At 44.8% G+C, this 22,664-nt stretch overlaps 1 protein-coding gene across 2 annotated transcripts in view; it reads right to left on the bottom strand.

Moving 5' to 3' along the window:
- Positions 1–2,258: 2,258 nt before the first annotated feature.
- CPNE4 (copine 4) overlaps positions 2,259–22,664 on the bottom strand; it is a 385,184-nt gene continuing 364,778 nt past the window's right edge. For both annotated transcript variants that reach the window (XM_054688943.1, XM_037524388.2), the window contains 5 exons: positions 15,347–15,401; positions 12,322–12,373; positions 9,877–10,010; positions 6,299–6,535; positions 2,259–2,846 (listed from right to left, as the gene is read on the bottom strand). In XM_054688943.1, coding sequence (XP_054544918.1) covers positions 2,712–2,846; positions 6,299–6,535; positions 9,877–10,010; positions 12,322–12,373; positions 15,347–15,401 — 613 coding nt within the window. In that variant the 3' untranslated portion in view covers positions 2,259–2,711. The remainder of the gene's footprint in view (positions 2,847–6,298; positions 6,536–9,876; positions 10,011–12,321; positions 12,374–15,346; positions 15,402–22,664) is intronic.

Here is a 22,664-nt window from a genome sequence, read left to right as displayed (position 1 = left end):
TGGGCACATGCCTCCCAGCTTTGCTCCACCCTCACCACATGTTACCCCTTAGCTCCCTCCATTGAGACCTGCTCCTCCTCAGTCTTCCTCCCGGCTCGCTCAGCTGCTGGCAGCTGTCTGTATTGGCAATGTCTGACCTACATGGTCTCCTTGATGGCAGGAAGTTGGGAAGACTTGGTTGTATCCTGAGAATCTTCATCTCCCCCAGGGGGATGCTGTACATAACAAAGGCCAGGAACCTGGAACATGAAGCTGAGGCCAGCAGATGAGGCATTTCTGAAATGGAGGAAGAGGTCATGTTTTTAGGCTCTTGTTCTCAAATCTCCTGCTAACCTGTGACCTAATATGGAAAGTTGAGGCTAGGTGGGGGTGTCTGTGTTCAAACCTGACTATGGCTTTTGATAGCGTAAACTTTGGGTTCCTAACCTCTCTGTGTCTTGGTTTTCTGAAAGCAGGCTAATAATACCATCTTACGGGTCTGTTGGGAAAAATAAATGAGATAGTAACTACCAAGTATTTAGAACCACGTCTGGCACACAACAAGCCCTCAGTGATTGTTAGCTATTATTATTATTATTCTTTTGAGCTGCATTTGAGTCTGGTTAAACAGGGCAGTAAACTACTTTAAGGTTCTGCTAAGGCCAACTGGGCTCTGTCCTTGTCAACCCCAGGATCCTGACATGAATGGACCCTAAACATACTTCAGAATGACATGGTGCATCATTTTGATTGACAGTCAGACACTTAATTCACAATGTTAATCTACAATGGATTGGAAATAGATGAATCGTGTGAACAAGTTCATTCATTCATCCATTCATGCACTCATTCATTGGATTAATCATCTCTGCATTTATTAAGCATCTATTGAGTACTCACTATGTTCCAGGCATATAGATATAAAAGTTCACATCCTCCTTGACAACCATCAGATTTTCCTGTAGGACAGGGCTTACATATATTAATTCTCTGTTTGTTAAAAACATCAGCCCACATATTTCTGTGGCACTGTGAAAGAGCGATTCCTAATCTGAGGCCAGGGAAATAAATCACTGTTCTGGAAACTGGAAAGAGAAACAAGACTATAACTCTTAGAAAAAATTCCGTAAGTACCCAATTTATTCAGAAAACAATACAGCTTAAATATTGGTGTTTTTTTTTTCAGTCATACATTTTTGCCATCATTCCCAAAATGTTGTGCATTTGTCTGACATGTATTTGCAAGATTAGGCTCTATAATCATAACACTGGAAAAGAAATCATAGGAGGCATTTGATTTGCTAGTTAACACTTATCCCCTCGACAAATAAACAACAGACAAATCTGTGTTGCCTTGTGATTTGCTTTGCCATCTCTGTGACCAAAAATAAGTTCTATCTTGGGCCTTTATGCCTACGGAACACTTGGTTGTTTCTCTACGCGAAGATTATACAAGTAGAACATTCATTCTTTTGGTTCAAGACTGGCTAGTTTATATCAAAACAAAATACCTCTATTCAAAACAGTAAACCCAGGCATTTCTGCTGACAGCTTGCTCTCAGGAGTGATAAAAGAGGTGCAAAGAAGCCCTACACAATGCTTTAAGATCACCTGCTGGAGCAGAGGTGTGGGGGAGCCGCACTGCCGGTCCATGGCAACGTCCATCGCTGTGGTTCCACCAAAGACTCTTTGAGCACTGCTGGGGGTGGACGTAAAGAATGGAACCACTCATGCTGTGGAGTGGGGTGCTGCTTTTTAGGGGGCAGAGGCCAGCCAGTAGGAGGCTCCCTGGTCTGTTTAAAAAAGAGGTGAGAATATAAAGCAGTGAGACTGATTTGGGGTATGCAGCTTCTGGAATCAGTCTCATTACTTTCTACTCCTACCTCTGAGACAGGCAGGACCTTTGTGCTACTGTGGGAAGAGGTGCCGTTCTCAAGCAGACTAGTCGCTGCCCTGCTTTGGAAGGTCTCAACCATTACGCCCTAAGGTTTGGAGCCTTGTTACTTTTCATGCCATCTGAAGATTACACTGGCATCACCTGGGACCTTGTTAGAGATGCAGAATCTTGGGCCCATGCAGACCTATTGCATCACAGTCTGAATCCTAATAAGACCCTCAGGTGACTTGGGTGTACAGCAAAGTCTGAGAGGTATTGGGCCAGGTGCCCTAGACCCACTTCCAGAAGACCACCTAATTGGGAAAACCTCTTCAGTGGAGACACCATTCTCAGCAGGGAGGAATTATAGATAACAATTGCAAAAACAATGTGGGATTTTTAATTTTATTTTAAACATGCAAAATACAGTCCATGCATCTGCCATTTTGAAAAGTCTCTCATCCTACAGCAGATCAAACCAAATGTATTTTGGCTATCAACATTCAGTAAATGTTTCAAAATGCTTTACAGTGTAAAGATAATAAGAAATTTAGCAAAATTTCAACAAACCTGTATAAAAACAGATACAGATACCATTTTATTTCAAGGCGACATGCTGTAATGTAAAGAGTAGGTTATAATTATTTGTGTTTCTTTGTAAAAAGTCTTTAACAATACAAGGCTTAACAGATCCAGGCCTCAGGGCTACACATGCAAAAAAAATTGTCAATTAGTTAAAAATCACCAAAACGTGCTATCTTTAAATGTGTGTGTGTGTGTTTTAAGTACAGGAGCAATAGAAGTATTAAATATTAGCAGGATTAGTACTTCAGAACTCTGTAAAAGTGTGTGGAGGTCATGGAGCTAGTGTCCTGGAAGACTCATACATTTCTGATGAACATTTTGGCTTAATCCCTTTGCCATTGTAATAGTCCACGACTTGGTTTGGGACTTCTGCCAACACACTCTTTGCCAGGGCAGCTGGAGATGCCTGCAGGGAAGAAGAAATTGCCGTGACTCTCATGCCTGGCTAAGAGGGTTGATCTAGACTCAGCCTCCAAGACTTGAGTCCTGTTCTGAGCAGCTGGTTTCATTCATTCATTCATTCATTCATTCATTCATTCATTCATTCTTTGTTGAGGGGCAATTTCAAGCAAGAATGTCAGATTATTGGAAAATGAGCTTTACTCTTATAATTGTACTACTTCATGCTTGTCTTAAAAAATAAAACTACTCACAGTTGAAGATGGGTGAACACTGGAGGAGAGAAAGGACTATCCCGTAGTTTGGTTTCTGATTTGCATTCAATTCCAGATACTTCTGTGTGACCAGCCCCACACGACCAGTGAGCCTCTGACATATGGCTAGTGTGACTGAAGCACTGGATTTTAAAATTTCATTTAATTTTAAAACTGTGAAGCTTAAATAGCCAATGTAGCTATTTGCTACTGTCCTAGACAGCATGGTTCCTACACGATTCTCCCACTCTGCATATTCACGCTAGTGATTCTGGAGCAGGAGCAGGGCTGGTGAGGGGCGGGTAGGTTGGGAACAAGACAAAAGCATGAAAGCTGCTGGCAACACAGGCAGGCACTACACTAAGCTTAATACCAGCACCACCTCTAATCTTCCAATTTACCTATTGTTGGCCTCTCTGTACAGCTGAAACTCCGTGGCACAGAGAGTTTAGGTAACTTTCCCAGAGCCACACAGCTCACAGCCCTGTCTGCTTCAAAGCGCTGAGTCATCATGCAGAACAGAAAAAAGAGGCCTCATGGCTTACATGAAAGGTACCAGCTCCTACCTTCCGTTTTATTTATGGTTTATTGAATTTACAGTAGATTAGTTTGGATAATGAAATTGTCCTTAAATCTAATTTGAAATCCGCAAAGATAAGGAGGATGAATTGCTCCTGATGTTCTTTTTTTTTTTAAGATTTATTTTATATATTTATGCATACAAGAGCTGGGGTATACAGGCCAGAGATGCGTGGCGGGGGGCGAGAAGATTCACAGAGACAGAGTGGGGAGCAGAACAGGTGGAGGCAGATCTACTGAAATACACTGCTGAGGGGAGCAGTGGGCGAGACAGGAGAGGTCTGCTGTGCCATGTGGGTAGCTCCCTGGCCGGGAATCGAACTCGTGCTGCAGTGGCTGCCGATAGCTTGATAGTGCTGAGACTCACTACCTGTGCCACCAGGGAGGCCCAGCTCCTGATGTTGTGCTTTGGTCTCCCACCCCCAACTAGCTGGAGTCCGGGAGAGAGACTCCAAGCTGTGTCCCACTGCTCTGGCCTGATGAGGCTCTGCCCTCGTCTCCAGTGTCTCTCGACAACCTGCTCACAGCCCCTGCCCAGACTCCCTCCAGTGCCCGGCTCTGCTTGGGCTGCTCTCTCTGCCCTGGTGTAGGGTAAAGAAAATATCAGGCTTTTCTGCCCTTCCGCCATCAGGATAGATGATGGATCCTTGTCCTGAATGCATGCCTGATGGCGGGCACCTGGAATAGGGTGTGGGCATAGGTAGATGGGATTCAGCTGAGCTAAGACTGTGCTTTTAAGGGCGGCGTCACGGGGGGGACGCCAGCAGCAGCAGCAGCAGTAGAAGCCGAAGCCGAAGCCGAGAAGCAGCAGAACGAATGCTAGAGAGCCCAGATAGAGTGAAGACTTGCTGGGGTCTGGGAGGCCTGCCAGCCTCCCAGCCCCCCAGCCTGCACCCCTGCCTGCCATATGCCTGGTGAACCCCAAATAAAAAACCTGCAAAACTACTGAGGACTCTGACTCCTCCTTTACCCGGTCTGCATGGGATCAGAAAACCTGCACTGTGTCCAGTCCTGCCCTTACACCTGGCATGTGGGGTTAATATTCTAGCTCTTTTTAGCCACCCCTAGGTTGCTTAGTATGGGACTTTTCTACTGGCACCTTTCTCCCAACCATGCAATTTTCTAGGAAATTCCTTGGGGCCTGGACCCTGGGCTTGCTCTCTTACTATGATCCAGTGCCAAGCACAGGCCTTGCACATAGCAGGCACTCCTCGAGCGTTTAAGGAAGAGGAGGAGGCCTGGTACTGGCCAAACCGTGCAGGGCTCAGTGGCATTTCATTAGCACACAGATGTGGGTGTGGTGGAGTGTGTGTAAGGATGGTATATGTGTGGGGTGTGTGTGGGTGGTATATGTGCATGTGGGTGTATGTGTGTATATTTGGGGGAGTTTATGACTCTCCTAAGGAGTGAGCTCTTTGACCTTCTTCACTCAAGTAAGTTCTGAGTGGTGGTCACTGATGTGGTTCTTCCTGGCTGATAAAATGGGGCAGAACCACAAAATCTGCAAGAATGCTTACTCCTCTGCACCATGGGTGTCACATGAGGAAGCAGTTCACTCGTGAACACAATGGCTGCCCAAAACATGCCTCCTGGTACAGGAGGCTGCTTCCCTTCTCTTCACTCCACTCCTGCTGTCCAGAAGCAATGCTGGGGGGCTGGGAGGTCCCTTCCTCAAGTGAGCCCTTACCCCAGGGACTCCCACACAGCTGAAGGAGGTTTCTTTGTAGGAGAAGGGCACCCCCTGGACAATTTCAGCCCCATAGGTGCAGAGCTTTGTGGAAATTTTAAAGGCTCCTCTTCTTTGGTGGAGTTAATTATCCCCAAATTGGAAATTACCAGAAACTGTCCCTGAATATTTTTTTGACATCTATGTCTAGTGGGATGGATTTAGGGCCATTGAGGGAATGAAACATTACTTGACTATTTATTATTGATTAGAGCCAAAGATGCAAATCTAGATGCTAGACTGTTGAAAACTGGTCAGGTTTCTGTTCCGCAGGGAAAGTAATCCAAAGATTATGTCTAGGTTTTTGTTTGTTTGCTTGTTTCTTGCTTTTGGCCATTAATTAGCTTTGAATCTGCCTTAGGAAACTCCAGTATTTCCCCACTGACCTTAATCAGCTGTTTCCTATTGCCTTTGAAGTAGCTTGGTCATTGTTCTGGGTCTTTAATTATTGAACTAGAGAAATCATTGGTGCTACTTCTTAGATATCCATCGAGCATCTAGGTTCCTGTCAATTTGAAAATATACTTTGCCAAATCAAACACAGGCAGGACCAGGGCACATGGCTTAACAAGGAGAACCCAGGCTGACTTTGGCTTCCATTTGCTACTCTGGTGGGGCACCCTTGGGGAGGGGCAGCCTGCCCCACTGCATATGGCAGCCCCAGTGGCACAGGGCTCCTAAGTCACCTGGATCAGGGCAAGTGCCAGCCCGCTGCTGGCTGCCTAGGGGACAGGCGCCTTTTCCCTAGCTCAGGTCACACTTCTTTCTCCAACAGTGGAGCTCTGCTTCCCGCACACTGGCCAGCTCTGTGTGACTGCTGCAGAAGCATGTGGGGGTGAGCTTGCGTGAGGGTGAGCTCGGGGGGCCACCCTCCCACGGGAAGCCCCGGGGCATGCGTACATGTTTGAAGTTCCTGAAGGGTACGAACTGCACGATGTCTCGCAGGACCGGCTCTCCCTTGGGTGACCGCAGGATCCCGTCGTCACCATCCAGCATCTGCATGTCGCTGAAGTCTGCGTTGCCCACGCCCACGATGATGACCGACATGGGGAGGTGGGAGGCGTGCACGATGGCCTCCCGGGTGTCTGCCATGTCTGTGATGACGCCGTCGGTCAGGATCAGCAGGATAAAGTATTGCTGCCGTTGCCCAGACACAGGTGACCAAGGGGATGCAGAGGTGGGGAGACAAGGTCGATACCAGTTACGCATGGGGTGCTGCTGGGCACACTGGCCACAGCAATGGGGAGGGTAGACTTTTTTTGAGTCTAGAATGCAGAATGTTCTAAGGGCTTTATGGTTGGCGTGGAGGGGCTTAAAAGCACAGTAATTGTGGGTGCTTTTTAACCACACTAGCAATGGCCACAAAGTACAGTGTGGAAGGGCAGCGGGAAGGCTGGGAGCACTGGTCACCAGCCCTCATCCTGAGATCCAGGGAAAGCCTTCCCTGCTCTGATCTCAGCCTCTTCATGGCTCAACTGGCATGGAGGAGATCATTAGCTTGGTGCTCTTAGCTTGGAGATTTTTTTTTTAAGAGTCTAAAGCTGCTGACTCCATGGAATTTTGAGCCCTTGAAATGTGGCTGGAGCAATGTACTTTTAAATTTAATTTCATTTTAATTTAAATTTTAAAAATGGATACTGGATCCAGTCATTGGAAACCTTGTAAATGCTTGCAACAAGTCACATCTGTGGATCTACTTTTTTCAACTCTCAATATGTAAATACATATACAGAGACCAAGCATTTGTGATAAGCTTGCATCCAAATGAGGAAGATCTGAGTATAAAAAATAAACACCAGATCTTGAAGATTCAGTACAGAAAGTGAAATGTGTCATCAAGAATTATTTTCTACGGAGTACAGGTTAAGATGAGAAGACTGGTTATCTTGGTTAAATAAAATATATTCATACAGTTAACTTTTTCCTTTCATTTCACTTTTTAAAATGTGGCTACTAGAGAGTTTTCAATTGCACAAAGGACTCGCGTTACATTCTGATCGAGAGCAAAGAGTCTCAATGTGGGCCTATGGGCTGCTGGAAGACTTTAAGCCAGTTACGAACTTGGGGTAAATTCCTTATGTCTTTTCATTAACCTCTAACTGAGATTTATCATCTTTCCAATTATAAATATATGTAAAAAATTAAATTAGTTTTAGCTGTTCTCGTGACTTAGTCACCAATCGAAATCAAAGAAATTTCCTTGTTATGTGATTGCTGCAAATATCTCAATATAGCATTTGTACTCAACACTACTAGAAATTACATAATTTTCAGATTAGCTACTGGGTCTCATAATTTAATGTTAATAGAAGAAGCACTTTATTACTGTGTCTCTGATGCTCCTCTATTACATGTTAACATATTTTGCTAATAGCATTTCAATATAACCGGTCTATTTTACAATATATTTTTATGCTGTGCATTTAAAAACACTGAGAAGTCTATGAACTTTACCAGGTGCTAATGAGGTCCATGGAACAAAAAGAGCTAAGAATCTCTGGTCTGAGAGAGATTGTCAGGGTTTTAGAATCTGATCCTTTCAGGGTTCATCTAGCTAAAGGTAATAGGTTTCAGATTGTCGGGTCAAATCTCTGATGGAAATTTCCAATAACGCTAGCAGTAACAGTCCAAAGTCAGGCTGAGGAAACACTCACGATGAAATATTACACTCTTCCAATGTACCTGAGGTTTTGTTAGAAAAGAAGAGCATTTTTTTCCTTCCTAGAAGAATTCCACAAAATTGAGGAGAAAACCCCATAGTCACAGAGTCCCTGGCACAGCCTACCCCAAAGGTGAGGACCCTGAATAAGCAGTGACAGTTGGGGTCCTGGACCACCGACTTCAAAGAATAGGTGAAAAGGTGAAAAGCACCAGTGTTCCTGGCCCCTGGGGGACTTTATTTAGGGATTTTGAGCTGAGAGGCTTCCTGCACTGCTTTCTGACTTAATCTTCCAGGGAGGTTCCTTGGGGAATGAGTGATGCCACGAAGCTCACCGTGACTTATATCCGCTCTGAATCCAGAGCCATATCAGCCCTGATCTCTGCTACGCCTGTGCATCCTTATCCCTGAGGAGCTAAGATTATTCAGTTTTCAAAATGAACTCCAGGAAGCTCTTGGGGAGAAAGAGGGTAAAAGAAACAGATAACTTTGCACCCCATCCCTTAGCCAAGACTTAGTAGGAACAGTTGGTTTTCTAAAATCTGTTTTATATTTTCAGTTTCTGAACAAGGTTTCATTCGAGAACTCTGAATCAGAAGTTCTGGTGATACAAAAATGTTAAATGCTAAAATGAAATACCGATCTTGTCCAACCCTTATTCCTTAACTTGCATCTGTGAAAGCATTGAAATTTGGCCTGAGGTCTGTGGTTTTGGCAAGAGGCAGGTGGTACTGACTGGGACAAATGTAATTTTCAGAGGAAGGTTGGGGAGGAAAGTCACTGGTGTGGGTGGAGGAACCAGTGGGAGGAGAGATGCAGGCAGTAGGTATAGGCAACTCATTTGAATTTTTGAATTTTGCTCTAAAGGAGAGTCAATTAAGGGACAGTAGTTAAAAGGGTAAATTGTTGTCAAGGGAGAGATTTTAACTTAAACAGGAGATAGGATAGCGCCTTTTTTTATCTAGTGGGGATGAACCTTCAGTGGGAAGGGGAAGCAGAGGTGATATAGAAAGAGAGGGTGCAGCTGCTGGGTACGCCCTCAGGTAATCAGGAGGGGATGTTGTCCAGCATGCAAGAGGCTGGCATCATGCCACTATGCACCCTAGCTGAGGGAAGACCTGAACATGGACAAGGGCAAGCTGCTTAGATGAGGTGGGGAAGGAAGATGAGGGAGTAGTATGTGTTTTCTTTATGCAAGTGTGGTATCTTGGGATTAAGAATAAAAATATAGAGAAAATTTCGGACATCAATGATATTCTACTGAATCTGAAAAAAAAATCTAAAAAAAGAAGTATTGATATCTATAAAAATGATAAAACACACGTTATTGTGGTCATCTACTTAACTGTGAAATATTAGGGGAAAAAATCAAACTCTGGTTTTATGGCCACAGTTATCATTGTTCTTGAGAAAACCACCAATAGAATGTGAAACAAATCCTGGCAGTGGTGTTGTGTGTTGCTGCGCTTGACCACTAGGGAGCAGAGTTCTCCTTTGCTTCCATCTGTGGTATGGGTACACAGAAAAGCAATCTTATATTTGGACAGTTTTTTTTTTCTTTCCAGGAACATACGATGGATCTAACCTGTATCCCAGTGAGTATAGTAGCTTTCCTTGTTGAATGTCTCCAGTACCCACTCAATGTGGCGGACATTTCACAATAACCCAGCAGAGATGGGCATGATAATTCCCATTTTTCAGATGAGTCTGGGAGTTGGAAAAGTTAAGTCACTTGTCTACACTTACACAGGTAGCAATACCACAGTGGGGTGTGCGCCCCGTGATCCGTATCCAGGTCAGGGGCCACCCCTCTCCTTACCGAGGCCTCCTTGGTGTTGGTCTCCTCTGATGCTGACTTGGCCACTTTCTGGATAATGGGGGCAATGTTGGTGGGGCCGTAGAGCTGGAGCTTAGGAAGGCAGCTCTGATAGGCTTCCACAACTCCTTGAATTCCTAGGGCGAAAGGGGCAAAGATCAGTCGTGCAAAAGTCCCTCAAATATATTTGTCACCAAACGCATACAAATAAGGCAGGCCATCACCCAAATAGTCCTCATCGACACTATGGTGTGTTCTTCTGAGGTGGGATCCTATATCTCTGAATCCTGTACGATAGCGTTGAAAACCATTACCTCCATGAAAATAAAAATACCACGTGTATGTTCTTGAGATAAACCACGTTGCTAGGGTGGTTTCCTACGCCCCTGCTGAAACTATTAGATTTAAAGGCTCAAGCAAAAGCAGTCATTTCCAGAAACATCTCACGATCACCCTTACATTATATAATAGGGCTGTTTGCCCCAGGGTCTTACTTTATGCTTGCAATTTCATTTCATCCTCCTAACATAATGAAATAGATGTTACAACCATTTTCCAGGTGAAGAGACAGAGGCATAGAGAGATGAGAAGATGAGCCCCAGGTCAGACAGCAGTGAGTGCTGGACTCAGGATCCAGGCCAGGGCTCACGGGGCCAAAGGGGTCTGTCCTCAGCCACCGGGCAGGTCAGTTTCACACTCCTCCTGCTTTCACACCACTTTGTTCCTGGACTCGAGTGTATACTACCTGCCACTGTCAAGAGTCCCGATGCTCAAGGCCATAGCCCCAGAGGGGAGGCCCCTGGGGGCAGGACCAGTGACTCCTTCCCTTAGGTAGCTTGAGGCTGGTCTGGATGTGACACCGAGCATAGCACGCATCTGCCACCCTCACCCGCAGGAGATTGTAGTGTCCAGATGAGCGAGTCTTATCATCATGGTCACCCCTCATTAAAAGGGGGACTTCTGTCCTGAAGCCACGTGAGCCAAGGAAGTCATAAACACCCTGATTGTGGGGCTTCTCCCAGCACCTCCTGGCTTTTGCCTGCCTGGGTCAAGTCGTAATCATGGCCCACAGTGACAATTGGTTCCTAAGGCCTTTTTCAGCAGCTCCGCCAGCGTCTATACCTGTGTTACCTCGTGCCTTCCTCTGTGTCAGCTCGTCCCTTTCCACCCTGAAACAGCACACTGGTCCTGTTTTTGGCCAGAGGGACACACTCACACTTCCTGAGCTTGTTCCCCACAAGCAGTTCTTGGGTATTTGGAGGGACCAGTTCTGTTCCATTCTGCCCTTAAACACGCTTCCCACCTCAGTGAAAATTCGGCTCCCCTTTGTCCTGCCCCACAGCTGGCTTTTCTAGGGACAGACACCAAATTCATAAGCTGCCTGGTCCTGAGGTTAAGGGATGCTCAGCAGAATTTCCTTAGTTCTTATGGTTCTTGAACTCTTGTCCAACAAGGTTGATTTTCCTTTCTGAAGTTTCAGGCAGATGAAGTCTGAGAACGTGGAACAGGTGGACAATAGGGTGTGTGTTTCTTTCTGTTTGGGTGGAAAACCATTATTATCATTTAAGAGTGGGGATGGCTGGGTATGAGGGAAATCTAAAACACAGTGGAATTGGGGTGAGGGATCACGAGAGGAAAAAGTGGCAGAACAGAGACTGGGTCTCAGGTTATGACCAGTGATTATGGTTATAGGAAAGTGCCGTGTTTGTGAAAGAAATTGGTGGATGCTTGGCACACCCCCACTGAGTGTGAATTAACCTTGACAAGAAGGAAGCGAGACAGGGCATTTCTATCTACCTCACTATGGAGACATCTAAAGCTTCACAGCAACAAATGTCCACAGCTCTATTTGCTATTTAGAAAGCAGGAAAAATTCTAGAATCAAACTTATCATCAGAGTTGGCATCACTGCTTCACCATCATCCTTCTGTGGAACTGTGTTGGGGAACTTCTAGCTGGAGACAACAGAACACAAAACCTTTGAGAAGGTTGTCCTGGCACAAAGCATGAAGCTGCTTTCTTGAAGTCACTGAGTCCAGCCCCACCTCTGCTAACACACTGGAAGCATCACTTAGTCCCCATATCTCTCCCTGTCCCTAGACCTTCACTGAGAAAGTGGTGAAAAATAAATGACAATTTGCAAAGCAGAAAGAATGCTATCTGATTCCTGCCCATCAGGACAAACTCCCCCCAGGTATCCAGCCAGAGGAATCCAGAATCCAGATCAGCACTCTTGCTGGGAGCTCAGGACCACCTCTGTGTCCTCTCTTTTCCAGATCTTGTTGTTCTGCTGTATTGTGGCTCAGTCTTGCCTTTGGAGCCTGGTTTGCTTAGACCCAGAAAGCCTACTTCTCTGCTGTGACTGTGCTCTGGTCTCAGAGGAGAGAAGTTAAGATGGGAAGGTACAAAGGGCCTTGAATTGCTGGCTTTCTCGCTGTGGTGATTTACCTGCACATTCTGGGTTGTCTTCATTAAAGTTGATTGCGAAGTCATGAGAGACCTAGACGCCAATTAAAATTTTCAAACGGAAGAAAGGAGAATTAGAACTTTAATCCAGTAAGGAGGCGCTGGGGTTTAGAGTTTGCAAACAAATGCCCATTACATTCATTATGTGTAAAGCAGCAGGAACCATTTTAAGCCTTTACACAATCAATCTGAGATGGAGGGTGAATTCTAAGCTCCCTGTGGAGTTGAGGTGACAGGCAGATTTTCTAGAATCAGATAAATGCTGGCAGGAGGGAGAATAAGGCATATAAAAAAAAAATCTAAGAAAAGACTTCAGAAAAATGTTAACTCCAAATAGCTTCCAGCCAGAACTGGCCAGTTTGGAGGCTTAGATTTGGCTAAGTTCTATTTGGACCCAGTGATTTAAAAAAAAAAAAAGAAAAGAAAAAGGCAACTCCAAGTTGTCTGCTCAGTGTGCTAAGGACTATAAAGGCTCCATGCAAAGTGGCTGACACTTAGAGTGATGCTAGTATGATATGCTGAGTGACAGGGCAGGGGGCTTTCCAGTGTACACAGGTAAAATGGACTGTTCTCTACTTTTGGCAAAGTAATAAATTAATAAACATGGTCATCTTCCTTTAAAAAAAAACTTGCAATCTTCCAAATTTCTCTCTCTGGTAGGTCCTATGGATAAGGTCCTACCAGACCTTTTTAAACCTGAGGAAGCAAGAGGGATATTTGGGCATCCAAAGATTTTCATTGGCTTATTTGGAATTTTCCAGAGACTTTTATTTCAAAGGCTATTTCTGGCCCTGGTTCTCTTGGGGACTAGAAAATAGGACTTTATGCTTAAAAAGATTCTCTTTTCTTATTGGGAGGCCAGAGTGCTGTGCCTGGGTCATATTTCTTTGCCTTTAAGACTTCCAGGTGAGCCAACTGACTGTCCACCACCCACTACCCACCACCTTCTCTGCTTTATTGGCCTTCAGTTTCTGTCCAGCCTCGAGAGCCTGCTTTGCCTGCCCAAAACATAGGCTGAAAGAGTTGGGGCATTAATGCCCCTGGGAGTCACCTGAATTGGGGGTTGACAGGAGATGGTAGATCGACACCCCAGGTCTCTTGTTCTTGGGACCCAGGTGTTTTCTATGTTGTCTCCCAGGGTTCCACAGCAGGATTAAGCTTTGGCTACCGTGGTGGTAACTGACTTGTTAGTTACCCTGTGCTGCCTTCCTCCCACCAACCCACCTGCTGAGCTTGCTCCAACTCACAAACAAACTACCTGAATCCAAATTGTGGTGTCAAGGTCTGTTCCTGGAGAGTGTAGACTAAGAGGTGCTTAGATCTCTGCTCAAGGTAAACTCAGATTTTATCCCAGGCAAGTGAGTGGTGGCGACCGTGCAAAATCCCCAGGGATGCCTGTGCTGCTGTACCATCTGTGCCTCTCTGGCACACAGGGAAAATTGGGCCCGGAAAAAGGGGGTGTTGGAAAGGCTTTGGGGAGCACATATGAAGATAAGTGAGGGAGGGCTGGAAGGGCAGCAGAGATTGAGTTAGCTGACAGGCAGAGTGGGGTCAAGGCAGAGGTAGGCAGGAGGAGTTTAGGGAACAGTGTCTGCAGAAAGGGACCAGGCAGTTGTCATGGATGAGAAGAGGAAGGCCAGGAGTATGGGGCATGGACACTCTCGCATCAGCCCTGTTGGGCCACGCTGAGACTGGATGGTTGGCTACCTGCTGGGATGTGGTGGGGGATGCTCATGCATGACCAGCTGGACTGGTGGTGACTGAAGTGTAACCCAGCCGCAAGAAGCCCTGTCCTCCTTCTGGAACAGAGGACCCCAACCCCCCCAGGGTATGCATTTCTCAGCTCTGGCTAATTCTTATATGTAATCTTTAATCTTAGTGTTGCCAGGGCTTTCAGTTTCTCCAGAGAAGCCAGAAATCTGGCTTCTTTCACTTAATATGAAATTGCTTAGGACATAAAAAAATATGTCCAACAGAAGATGTTTGTGGCTTTAACGGTGTCTACAGATCATTAGGTGAGAGCTGCTGTCTGCTACGCTTCCTCCGCATCTGCCCTATTTCCAACAAATGCTTCTAGAACTCCATAGCCATGCCCAGGAGAGAGGTCAGTGTGGAATACAAGGAAAACAAGAAGGACAGGTCAGGAAGACACATTTCATCCCATCACTGCTCTTCCCCACAGTAATGAGGGGATGGACTCCCTCTTGCTGCACGGGCACAGGAGGGGAGGCCCCTGGCTTGACATCTCTGGGGAGGGCACTGCCAGCATCTGTCTGTGCCCTGTAGGCAGACACAACAGGCCAACGAGAAATCGATGATTGGGCAGAATTGCTCCAACTAAGCTTGGACCTCAGAGGGCCCTCCAAGGCCCTCCCACCTGGGGGAGCTGAGTTCCTTGTGAGACTGTCCCATAGGCGCATCTGGTATACCCCTGGGGAGGGCCTCGGCTCCACAGAAGCTCATGTCTCTCAAAGAATACCCTTTCTTTGTGGCACAAGAAGGCAGTATCAAAATCAAACAGGATTCCAATATCTCTGTAGCAGTCTTTTAGCTCCCCAGTTCTCTAAGCTAGAATGGTTCTCTGTGTCTCCCACCCAAGACTGGTGTGCAGAGACTCAGATGGGGGAGTCTGCAGACCTCATTGCTATGGACGGCACAGCTGGCATCACCCAGAGGATCTTCTCTGGGGGAGACCTGAACAGACAGACTGTGAGTTACTGGGGATGAACTTCCTGGGTGCCTGCTCAGTCTCTGACCGTATCTGCATCCATGACAGTAACAGGCCCCTTCACGGGCATTCCAGAATACCAAGGGGTTGGGGTCCATCAAAGACAGGCTCTGAGGAGTACAATCTCACTGGTTCTGAAGACCATTTCTGACTCTTTGCATCCTTGATATAAGTAGGCCCTTACATCAAGAACCCAAAGAGAGAGACTCCTGGGAAGGAACCCCAAGTCACCCTGGGGCTACAGCCAAGTGAAAGATGACCCCATTTCTACTCACTCACCGTGTACTCTGGGGGTATCCTGGCACCGAACCCAAAGGCTGGGAACATTTTGTCACTGAAATAAAAATGAAAAAAAAATGCTGCTTCATGTGCTCATCTAATGAGAAAGAAAAACCTGAACCTGCATTACTTTGCTAGGACACGTTGCTATGCCAAACGCTGACTCATGCCTCTTGATTATCTGGGGTAACGGGATCGCAATAGCACGAATAATGAAAATCAAGACATCACCCCCAAACTCATCACAGACATCAGTCTGTAACTTCTTCCCTTCATTTTTTTTTTTTTTTTTTGCTGGATTTGATACCAAGGTATAAAATGCCCCTACTCTGATCTTCTCTTTCCCTTGAAAAGTGATCATGAATCAAGTAACTCCTATGACTGTGTTGGGATTTTTCATATATATTATCTCTTTAAATCTCTATAGGGAGAGACAATTATTCCCATTTTACAGATAGAGCAATGCCTTGGGAGGTAAAGCAATTTGTCTAAGACCACGCTGCTTGTTAGTGTCGGATTGAATCCAAACTTGAGTCCAAGGGGATTTTAAAAAGCAATGGGAGGGGCCTCCCTGGTGGCGCAAGGGGTTAAGACGCAACCTATGAAGCTATCAGCAGTCACTGCAGCACGAGTTTGATCCACGGCCAGGGAGCTACCCACACGGCGCTGCAGACCTCTCCTGACTCGCCCGCTGCTCCCCTCAGCAGTGTATTTCAGTCAGTCTGCCTGTTCTGCTCCCCACTTTGTCTCTGGTGAATCCTCTCATCCCCTGCACCTCTGGCCTGTACCCCAGTTCTTGTATGCATAAATATTCTTTAAAAAAAAAAAAGGCAATGGGAGCTTTGGAAAGCATAGAAGGTGCTAATTGCCAGAATCTGGTTCCATTTGCAGACTTATGTCCATTACTTTATCTAATAGAAGCATCCATAAATTGCTTACATGTTTTGTCTTCTGAACTCAAAGGAACACTATTTTTTACATTCCTACCTTTACCTCCCTGCTGCCTCCCTGCACCAAATTTCCCCTTGTCCCTGCCTTCAGCATAATACTTGCCAGAGAATGCGTGCTCAATAAATATTTAATGAATAAGTAACTCATCAATTGAATCATTAGATGGTGCTACATAAAAAGGGTGAATTCTTGTGAAAACCCATGAGAGTCACATAAACATCCTTTGGCTTGGATTCTCTGACGCATACAGAAAGTAAGAAAGCCAGGCTCTCATCCATCACCACCTAACCGATTATAGAGGTCATTAGCAGCCATTGATGGTTTTTATAAAACGTCATCAAAACACAGCCAAGGTGACCAAATTTGGGTAGGGGCTGGGAGAGATAGAGAAGCCAGGATTATCCGAGATCAAAGTCTAATTTCTCCAGGAAATCTAGCTCTCCCCTTTTTTCTTGGTTGTATAGTTATGAGCTTCGGGGTACATTATGGCTAGCATGTATTAGATATGGCATTAATGCTGATACATAGAAAATCATTAGAGCTAACAGAAGATCAGCTACAGCTCTGAGAAAAAAATAATTTTGGTCCTTGGAAATATTGAAATACTTTACCTCAGCAATTCTTCCCTAACCAAGACCAAGGAAGGAATCTGTGAGGGGGGCTGCAGAGGTACTTTCCAGTTAAATCTGGAAGAAAGATTTCTGGGTGGATGAGGGGTTCCGGCTCTTCCAACTCAGAGACAGCTCAGAAATTGAAACAGAGAAACCTAAGAGGGCCCACACTCTTTATTTTCCCCTTTGGTTTGTTGGGGGGAGCGGGTTTTAACATTCCATCCATTTCTAATCATCCAACCAGTATTCGGGCCTTAATGATATTCCTTTTACATCTTCTAAGTCACCCTTGGGGACCTAAAGTTTGCTGACCCTGATGTCCTGTTATGTAATGGGGTTTCCCATAGTGAACAGTCAGGGAACAGGTCTTACCTACAGAGGAATAATTAATGAGCCAGGAGGGCATCTATTCTCTGAAGTTAGCCACCACAAAGCCTCTAACTAATAAACATACTAAAGAAAAGAATTTCAGACCTCAGCAACATCCACTCTGAAGTGGATTAAACATCCATTCTTTCTGATTAAAAATAAAACGAGGCAGAGGGAGTCTTATATAAGCAGCAATGAGGACAAGTCTTCAAAGAAACGGAGACTGGAGCCACTCAGCACTGAATAAAGGGGCCACTTAGCCACTATTGGGAAAATGAGTGGTGGAAACTGCCAGTCTGGAAGCTTTGGGGGCATGTCACCACACTGGTCAAAGCAAGATAGCTGATGACTAGAATGAAATAGTGTGAAATACAACCAAAAAGCCTCTGGTCTTCAAATAATGAATTGCTTAGGGAATGGTCATGGTGAAATGCTGTCCAGATGGAAGATTCATTATCAACCACCATTTTTACCTTCCCTGTTGAGGAAGATGAGCTAAAGCAAGAGATTAATAAAAGTAAGAGCAAATTACATCATCCAAAGAGCAATGGCCACTAACAGAGCAAAATGTCATTTCAGAACCCCTAGACATTTAATAGAGATTGTTCTCCAGGACACTGATATTAAAATTGGGGTACATGCGATGCAAAGCCCTTTTGGGCATAAGAGAGCATGACTTTTTCTTCTTTTTTTTTTGTAAAGGAAATCAGTATCTGGGTTCTCTACTTCCATTTGTATTCTCTGTGGGCAGTCATGTCCTGGAACACCTGTGATGGAAAGATCTGGTCTCCATGCACACCTTCTCTTTCACAAGTAACCTTTTCCTTTACCCAACTGAATCTCAACTGTCATAGCACCATGCTCCAGAGTGCAAAGACTCTGCAGTGAAAAATAAAGGGACAATTCTAAGTGTGTGATTCACTAGAAGATGAATCCTTTTGCATTCAGGGATCGTGGTGGTCAAACCCTTTCCATTACCATGGTCTTTTTTTAATATAAAAAAAGTTTTATTAGCATTTAGGTTAATAAAAACAAAAAATATTATATTATAATTGACAGACTGTCTCATTCTAGTAATCAGTAGCATTCATTTACAGATATGTAAACTGATGGGGAAAAACCCTACTCTCTATTTCATTAAGGACTTTAATTTTTTTATAGGCAATAAACAGGAACTGATATTTCCACTATATATGTTCTTTTGATCAATTATGAACTCATAATAATTGTAATAAAAACTCAACCAGAAGATATTTTTAAAATGCTTTGAATCTTTTCATCACAGAAAATTTTGGATATTAGAAATTAAAAAATGTATGGTCATATTTTTACTACAGAAATGTTTGATATGATGATCAATAAAAGCATTCCAGATCCATTTTTAAAGTTACATCTGGATAAAATGTGGGGGGGTGGGTGGTGAGTGAAGAGAATAGAAATAGGAATTCCTAAAAAAGAAGAAACAATTAAAATTCTCTACTCACACTGAAGAGCTTGTTCCTGTGTGTTTTAAATGGGTGTTGGTGGGTATTGGAGAGCTGTGATGTTCAGATTTGGCTGCACGCACTCACAAGAGTTACGTAAGAGTTTTCTTTTCAAATATCCATATTTACAACACTAGTCTCATGATGGAAATGTTAGAGTTTAATCTAAACATGTTTGGGGGTATACATGTTTTTATAAAATTCTTTTTAGGGGTATATGAACAAAATATTTTTATTATTTATTTATTTATTTATTAATATTTTTAAAATTTTTTTAAAGATTTATTTATTTATTTATTTATACCAGCACTGGGTATACGCAGAAGTGCGGGAGGGTGAGAGAATTCACCAGAGCCAGAGCGGGGAACAGAACAGGCAGACTAATGAAGTACACTGCTGAGGGGAGCAGCGGGCGGCAGGAGAGGTCTGCGCGCCATGTGGGACCCTTGCCAGTGGCCGGGGATTGAACCAGCGCTGCAGAGGCTGCGGGCAGCTTCGCAATCCAGCACTCAACCACTGTGCCACCAGGGAGGCCCTGAGCAAAATATTTTTTTTTTATTATTTTATATATTTTTTACATCATGCTTCATTTTAATACAATGTATGCTTTATCATCTCAAAGCAAAATATTTTTAAGGTCACTGGTCTCAAATGACTTTCAGATCTGCTACTGAGTTCTTTTTGTGTTCAGTATATTTTTAAAAAATAAATCGAGGGATTAGAAGACAAATGAGTTCTTAGGACAGAAGGCACAGCACGGAGACTATAGCTGACACTGCTCTGTGGTTACAGGAAATTTGTTAAGGGAGTAAATCCTAAGAGCCCTCATCATGAGGAGGAAATTGCTTTTGTTTTCATTTTATTGTATCTATAGGAGAAGCTAGGTAACTGAACTTATGATGGTAATCATTTTACAATATATGTAAGTCAAATCATGTTGGATGCTTTAAACTTGAACTGATTGAATCATGTTATTTCACAATAAAACTGAGAAAAATAAAAACCAAATACATAAATTAAGGATATTAAAGAAAATAGCTTCTGGGTACTGAATTTACAATAGGCAGAGCCACTTTATAGTCGTTAGCCGGCTGCTCTATGTCTAATCCTTACAAATGCTTTGTAAAGGAAGTAAGATAAATCTTCAATTTGCAATCCAGGAACCCCAGGTGAGGCAAACCTCAGGAGAGCAGAGGTGGCAGGGCTGGGCGCTGAACCCAGAGCCCCTGTCCCGGTTTCCTTGTGCTTACTCTGGTTCCTGTGGGCTCTGCCTTCAGGGGGGTGGTCTAGCCTAATGATTCAGAATAATGAGGCTAAGTCCATCTGTGTTCTAATAACAGCAAAGAATGGAACTAGCAGAATTCTAATGAGCCCAGAATTCTCCCTCCCAGGAGCCGTGACTGTGCCACCTTCCTCCTTACAAAGGATAGGTTACTCCCCCAAAGCTGCCCTGACCAATCTCCTGTGAGGTTGTAAACCACCGGAGGAGAATGCTTTATTAATCTCTCTCTGTCTTTTTAGCATCAGTGAGATGCTTGGGGGCCAGTGGGTGCTGCTTCCATCTTCAGTCATTGAGGACCAACTTTGGGTCTCAACCCCGAGTGCTCATGAGAATTAAAAATCCTGATTCCCTGGTACGAGTGATGCTGCTCAGGAAAAAGGAAATGCTTAAAAAATAGAAATAATAGTATCAACATTCAAAATTTTTCCAGTGCATTCTTACAGAATAAAAGTGTCAAATTGAGACACTTTTTTTTCCTAAGGAAAGAAAGGATAACAAAATATTTGCTTTTAAAAATCCAGTTTCCAGGATATATACCAGAAAGAGTCTCTGGGGGTGAGGCCTAGGCATCAGCAAACTTTTAGGCTTCCTGAGTGGCTGCAATTTGCAGTGTGACTGCCACTGATGGGCGCTGCTGGACAGGAGGCAGGACTGTGGCACCAACCTGTTTTCTGATTTCTAACCTGATCCTCTACACTCAAAGCACCCGAGACTGGACTGGTCTCAGTTCTTACCTCGCTTTCCAGCACCACCCTCGGCATAACAGTAGAAGGAGTCTGCACGCTGGGAGGCCCTGCCCACATAATGGCAGCCTGTGTCCTGCATTCCTGCACTGGACAGTGGGCAGACCAGCTTCTTAACAGAGGACATGGCAGTGGCCAGAGACTTGCATCTGCTGGATCCAGGGAGCAGCTGTGACTTGGCTTCAAGCAGCCCCAGGACGCAGGATGTTCACAGGGGCTGGGGGAGGGGGGTGTCACCTTCACCGGTGGAGGTTCAGAGCAGGCCGGTGGGATTGCCTTTGGGGTGTCCAACCCTATATTTTGGGGGGAGCATCCCTGCAAGGCTACCCCGAGAGGTAGCCTTCACTAGAGCCACTTCACTTGAGCAGTTCTACCCTGTGGGCCACCTCGTGACAATGTGTTAGCAGCGGCTGTAAGCGGGGGGATTAAAACCCCCCATGTCGCTGCAGGAGGGGGCACGCTGCCTCCTCCTGCCAGTTTTTAGGCAAGTGTTGCTTTTCGAGCATCAACCTCGCTGACTTTGATTGGGAGAATAAATTAATTCCAAGGCCCGACTTGAAATTTCCTGACTCTGCCTGTCTATTGTCTATCCACCCACACAAGCGAGAACCTGCTACCTTGTCAATTCCAAGCCAGCAGCCTGCACGGTGAGTCCTTCTAGGGGAGTCTTTCAAAAGAACCCAGAGGCTTCACAATCTTCCTTTCCTTCCTTAGGTACTTGTGTATTTGGTCACTTTAACGCTGAGCTCTGTTCATTCTCTCTCTCCTGAGCTGAAGAAACCTGATTTTGTGGGCCATTTGGGGCTGATAACAAATTATCAAATTATTTTAAAATTCCTAGTAGAATTTTATTTTATTTATTTTTTTTTTAAAGTTTTCTTTTTTTTATTGATTTATTTTATTTATTTATACAAGCACTGGGTACAGTCAGAAGCGCGGGAGGGTGAGAGAATTCACCAGAACCAGAGCGGGGAACAGAACAGGCAGACTGATGAAATGCACTGCTGAGGGGAGCAGCGGGCGGCAGGAGAGGTCTGCGCGCCATGTGGGACCCTCGCCGGTGGCCGGGGATCGAACCGGCGCTGCAGAGGCTGCGGGCAGCTTTGCAGCCCAGCGCTCAACCGCTGCGCCACCAGGGGAGGCCCCCTAGTAGAATTTTAAAAGGATTCATTCACAATGTTTCTTCACAACCCCTAAGCTGTCATATCTTATTTTTATATTGAATCTGTATTTTTGTGGAACTAAAAATGCTCCCAAGACTTGGGCTCATGTTGTAAGGAGAACAGCCTTAAAGGATGCACATGCGGTATCTGCATCTTGCGTGTGAGGCTAGCACGAAGCAGAGACACAGCAGCTCCATCCTGGCCACCCAGTAAATGTGCAGTGCTGTTGCGAGCACCCTGGCTGGGGGCATCTTCATTTCTAGATAACCCAACCTGCTCTTTGCAATTCATTATCACACCACCTTCTCCCCTGCTGAGTCAGAGTCCACTTTGTAATTAAGCATCTGCTGGATGACAGAGGTCTTAAGGGTTTTGAAACTACGTTATCACTTTTATGAGCATTTCAACATTTAACTGTTTTTCAGAATCCTGAAAATATTCTCTCCCTTCTTTCTTTTCTCTCATGGACACACTGTTACACTAGATTGTGTTTGTGTGATAGAAAAGCAAGAAAATGACTCTTAGGGTCTTGGGGAAGCCTGGAGAAGTTGTTTCTGGCAGTGGAGGTGCAGCTGTCTGTCTTCTCTCCCCTTGGTAGAAACTTCCATTTGGAATAAACCTCTCTAGGAATCCTACATGTATCTGGGTCTGAAGAAATCACAGCTGAAATTCAAGTTATCTTCACAGCCAATATGTCAAGGTTAAGTGTAAGGAG

Source organism: Talpa occidentalis, unplaced genomic scaffold, assembly GCF_014898055.3.
Source record: "Talpa occidentalis isolate TD23 unplaced genomic scaffold, MPIMG_talOcc4v2.1 talOcc4.10, whole genome shotgun sequence".
Lineage (NCBI taxonomy): Eukaryota > Metazoa > Chordata > Mammalia > Eulipotyphla > Talpidae > Talpa > Talpa occidentalis.
This window is presented reverse-complemented; position numbering and strand designations above follow the sequence as displayed.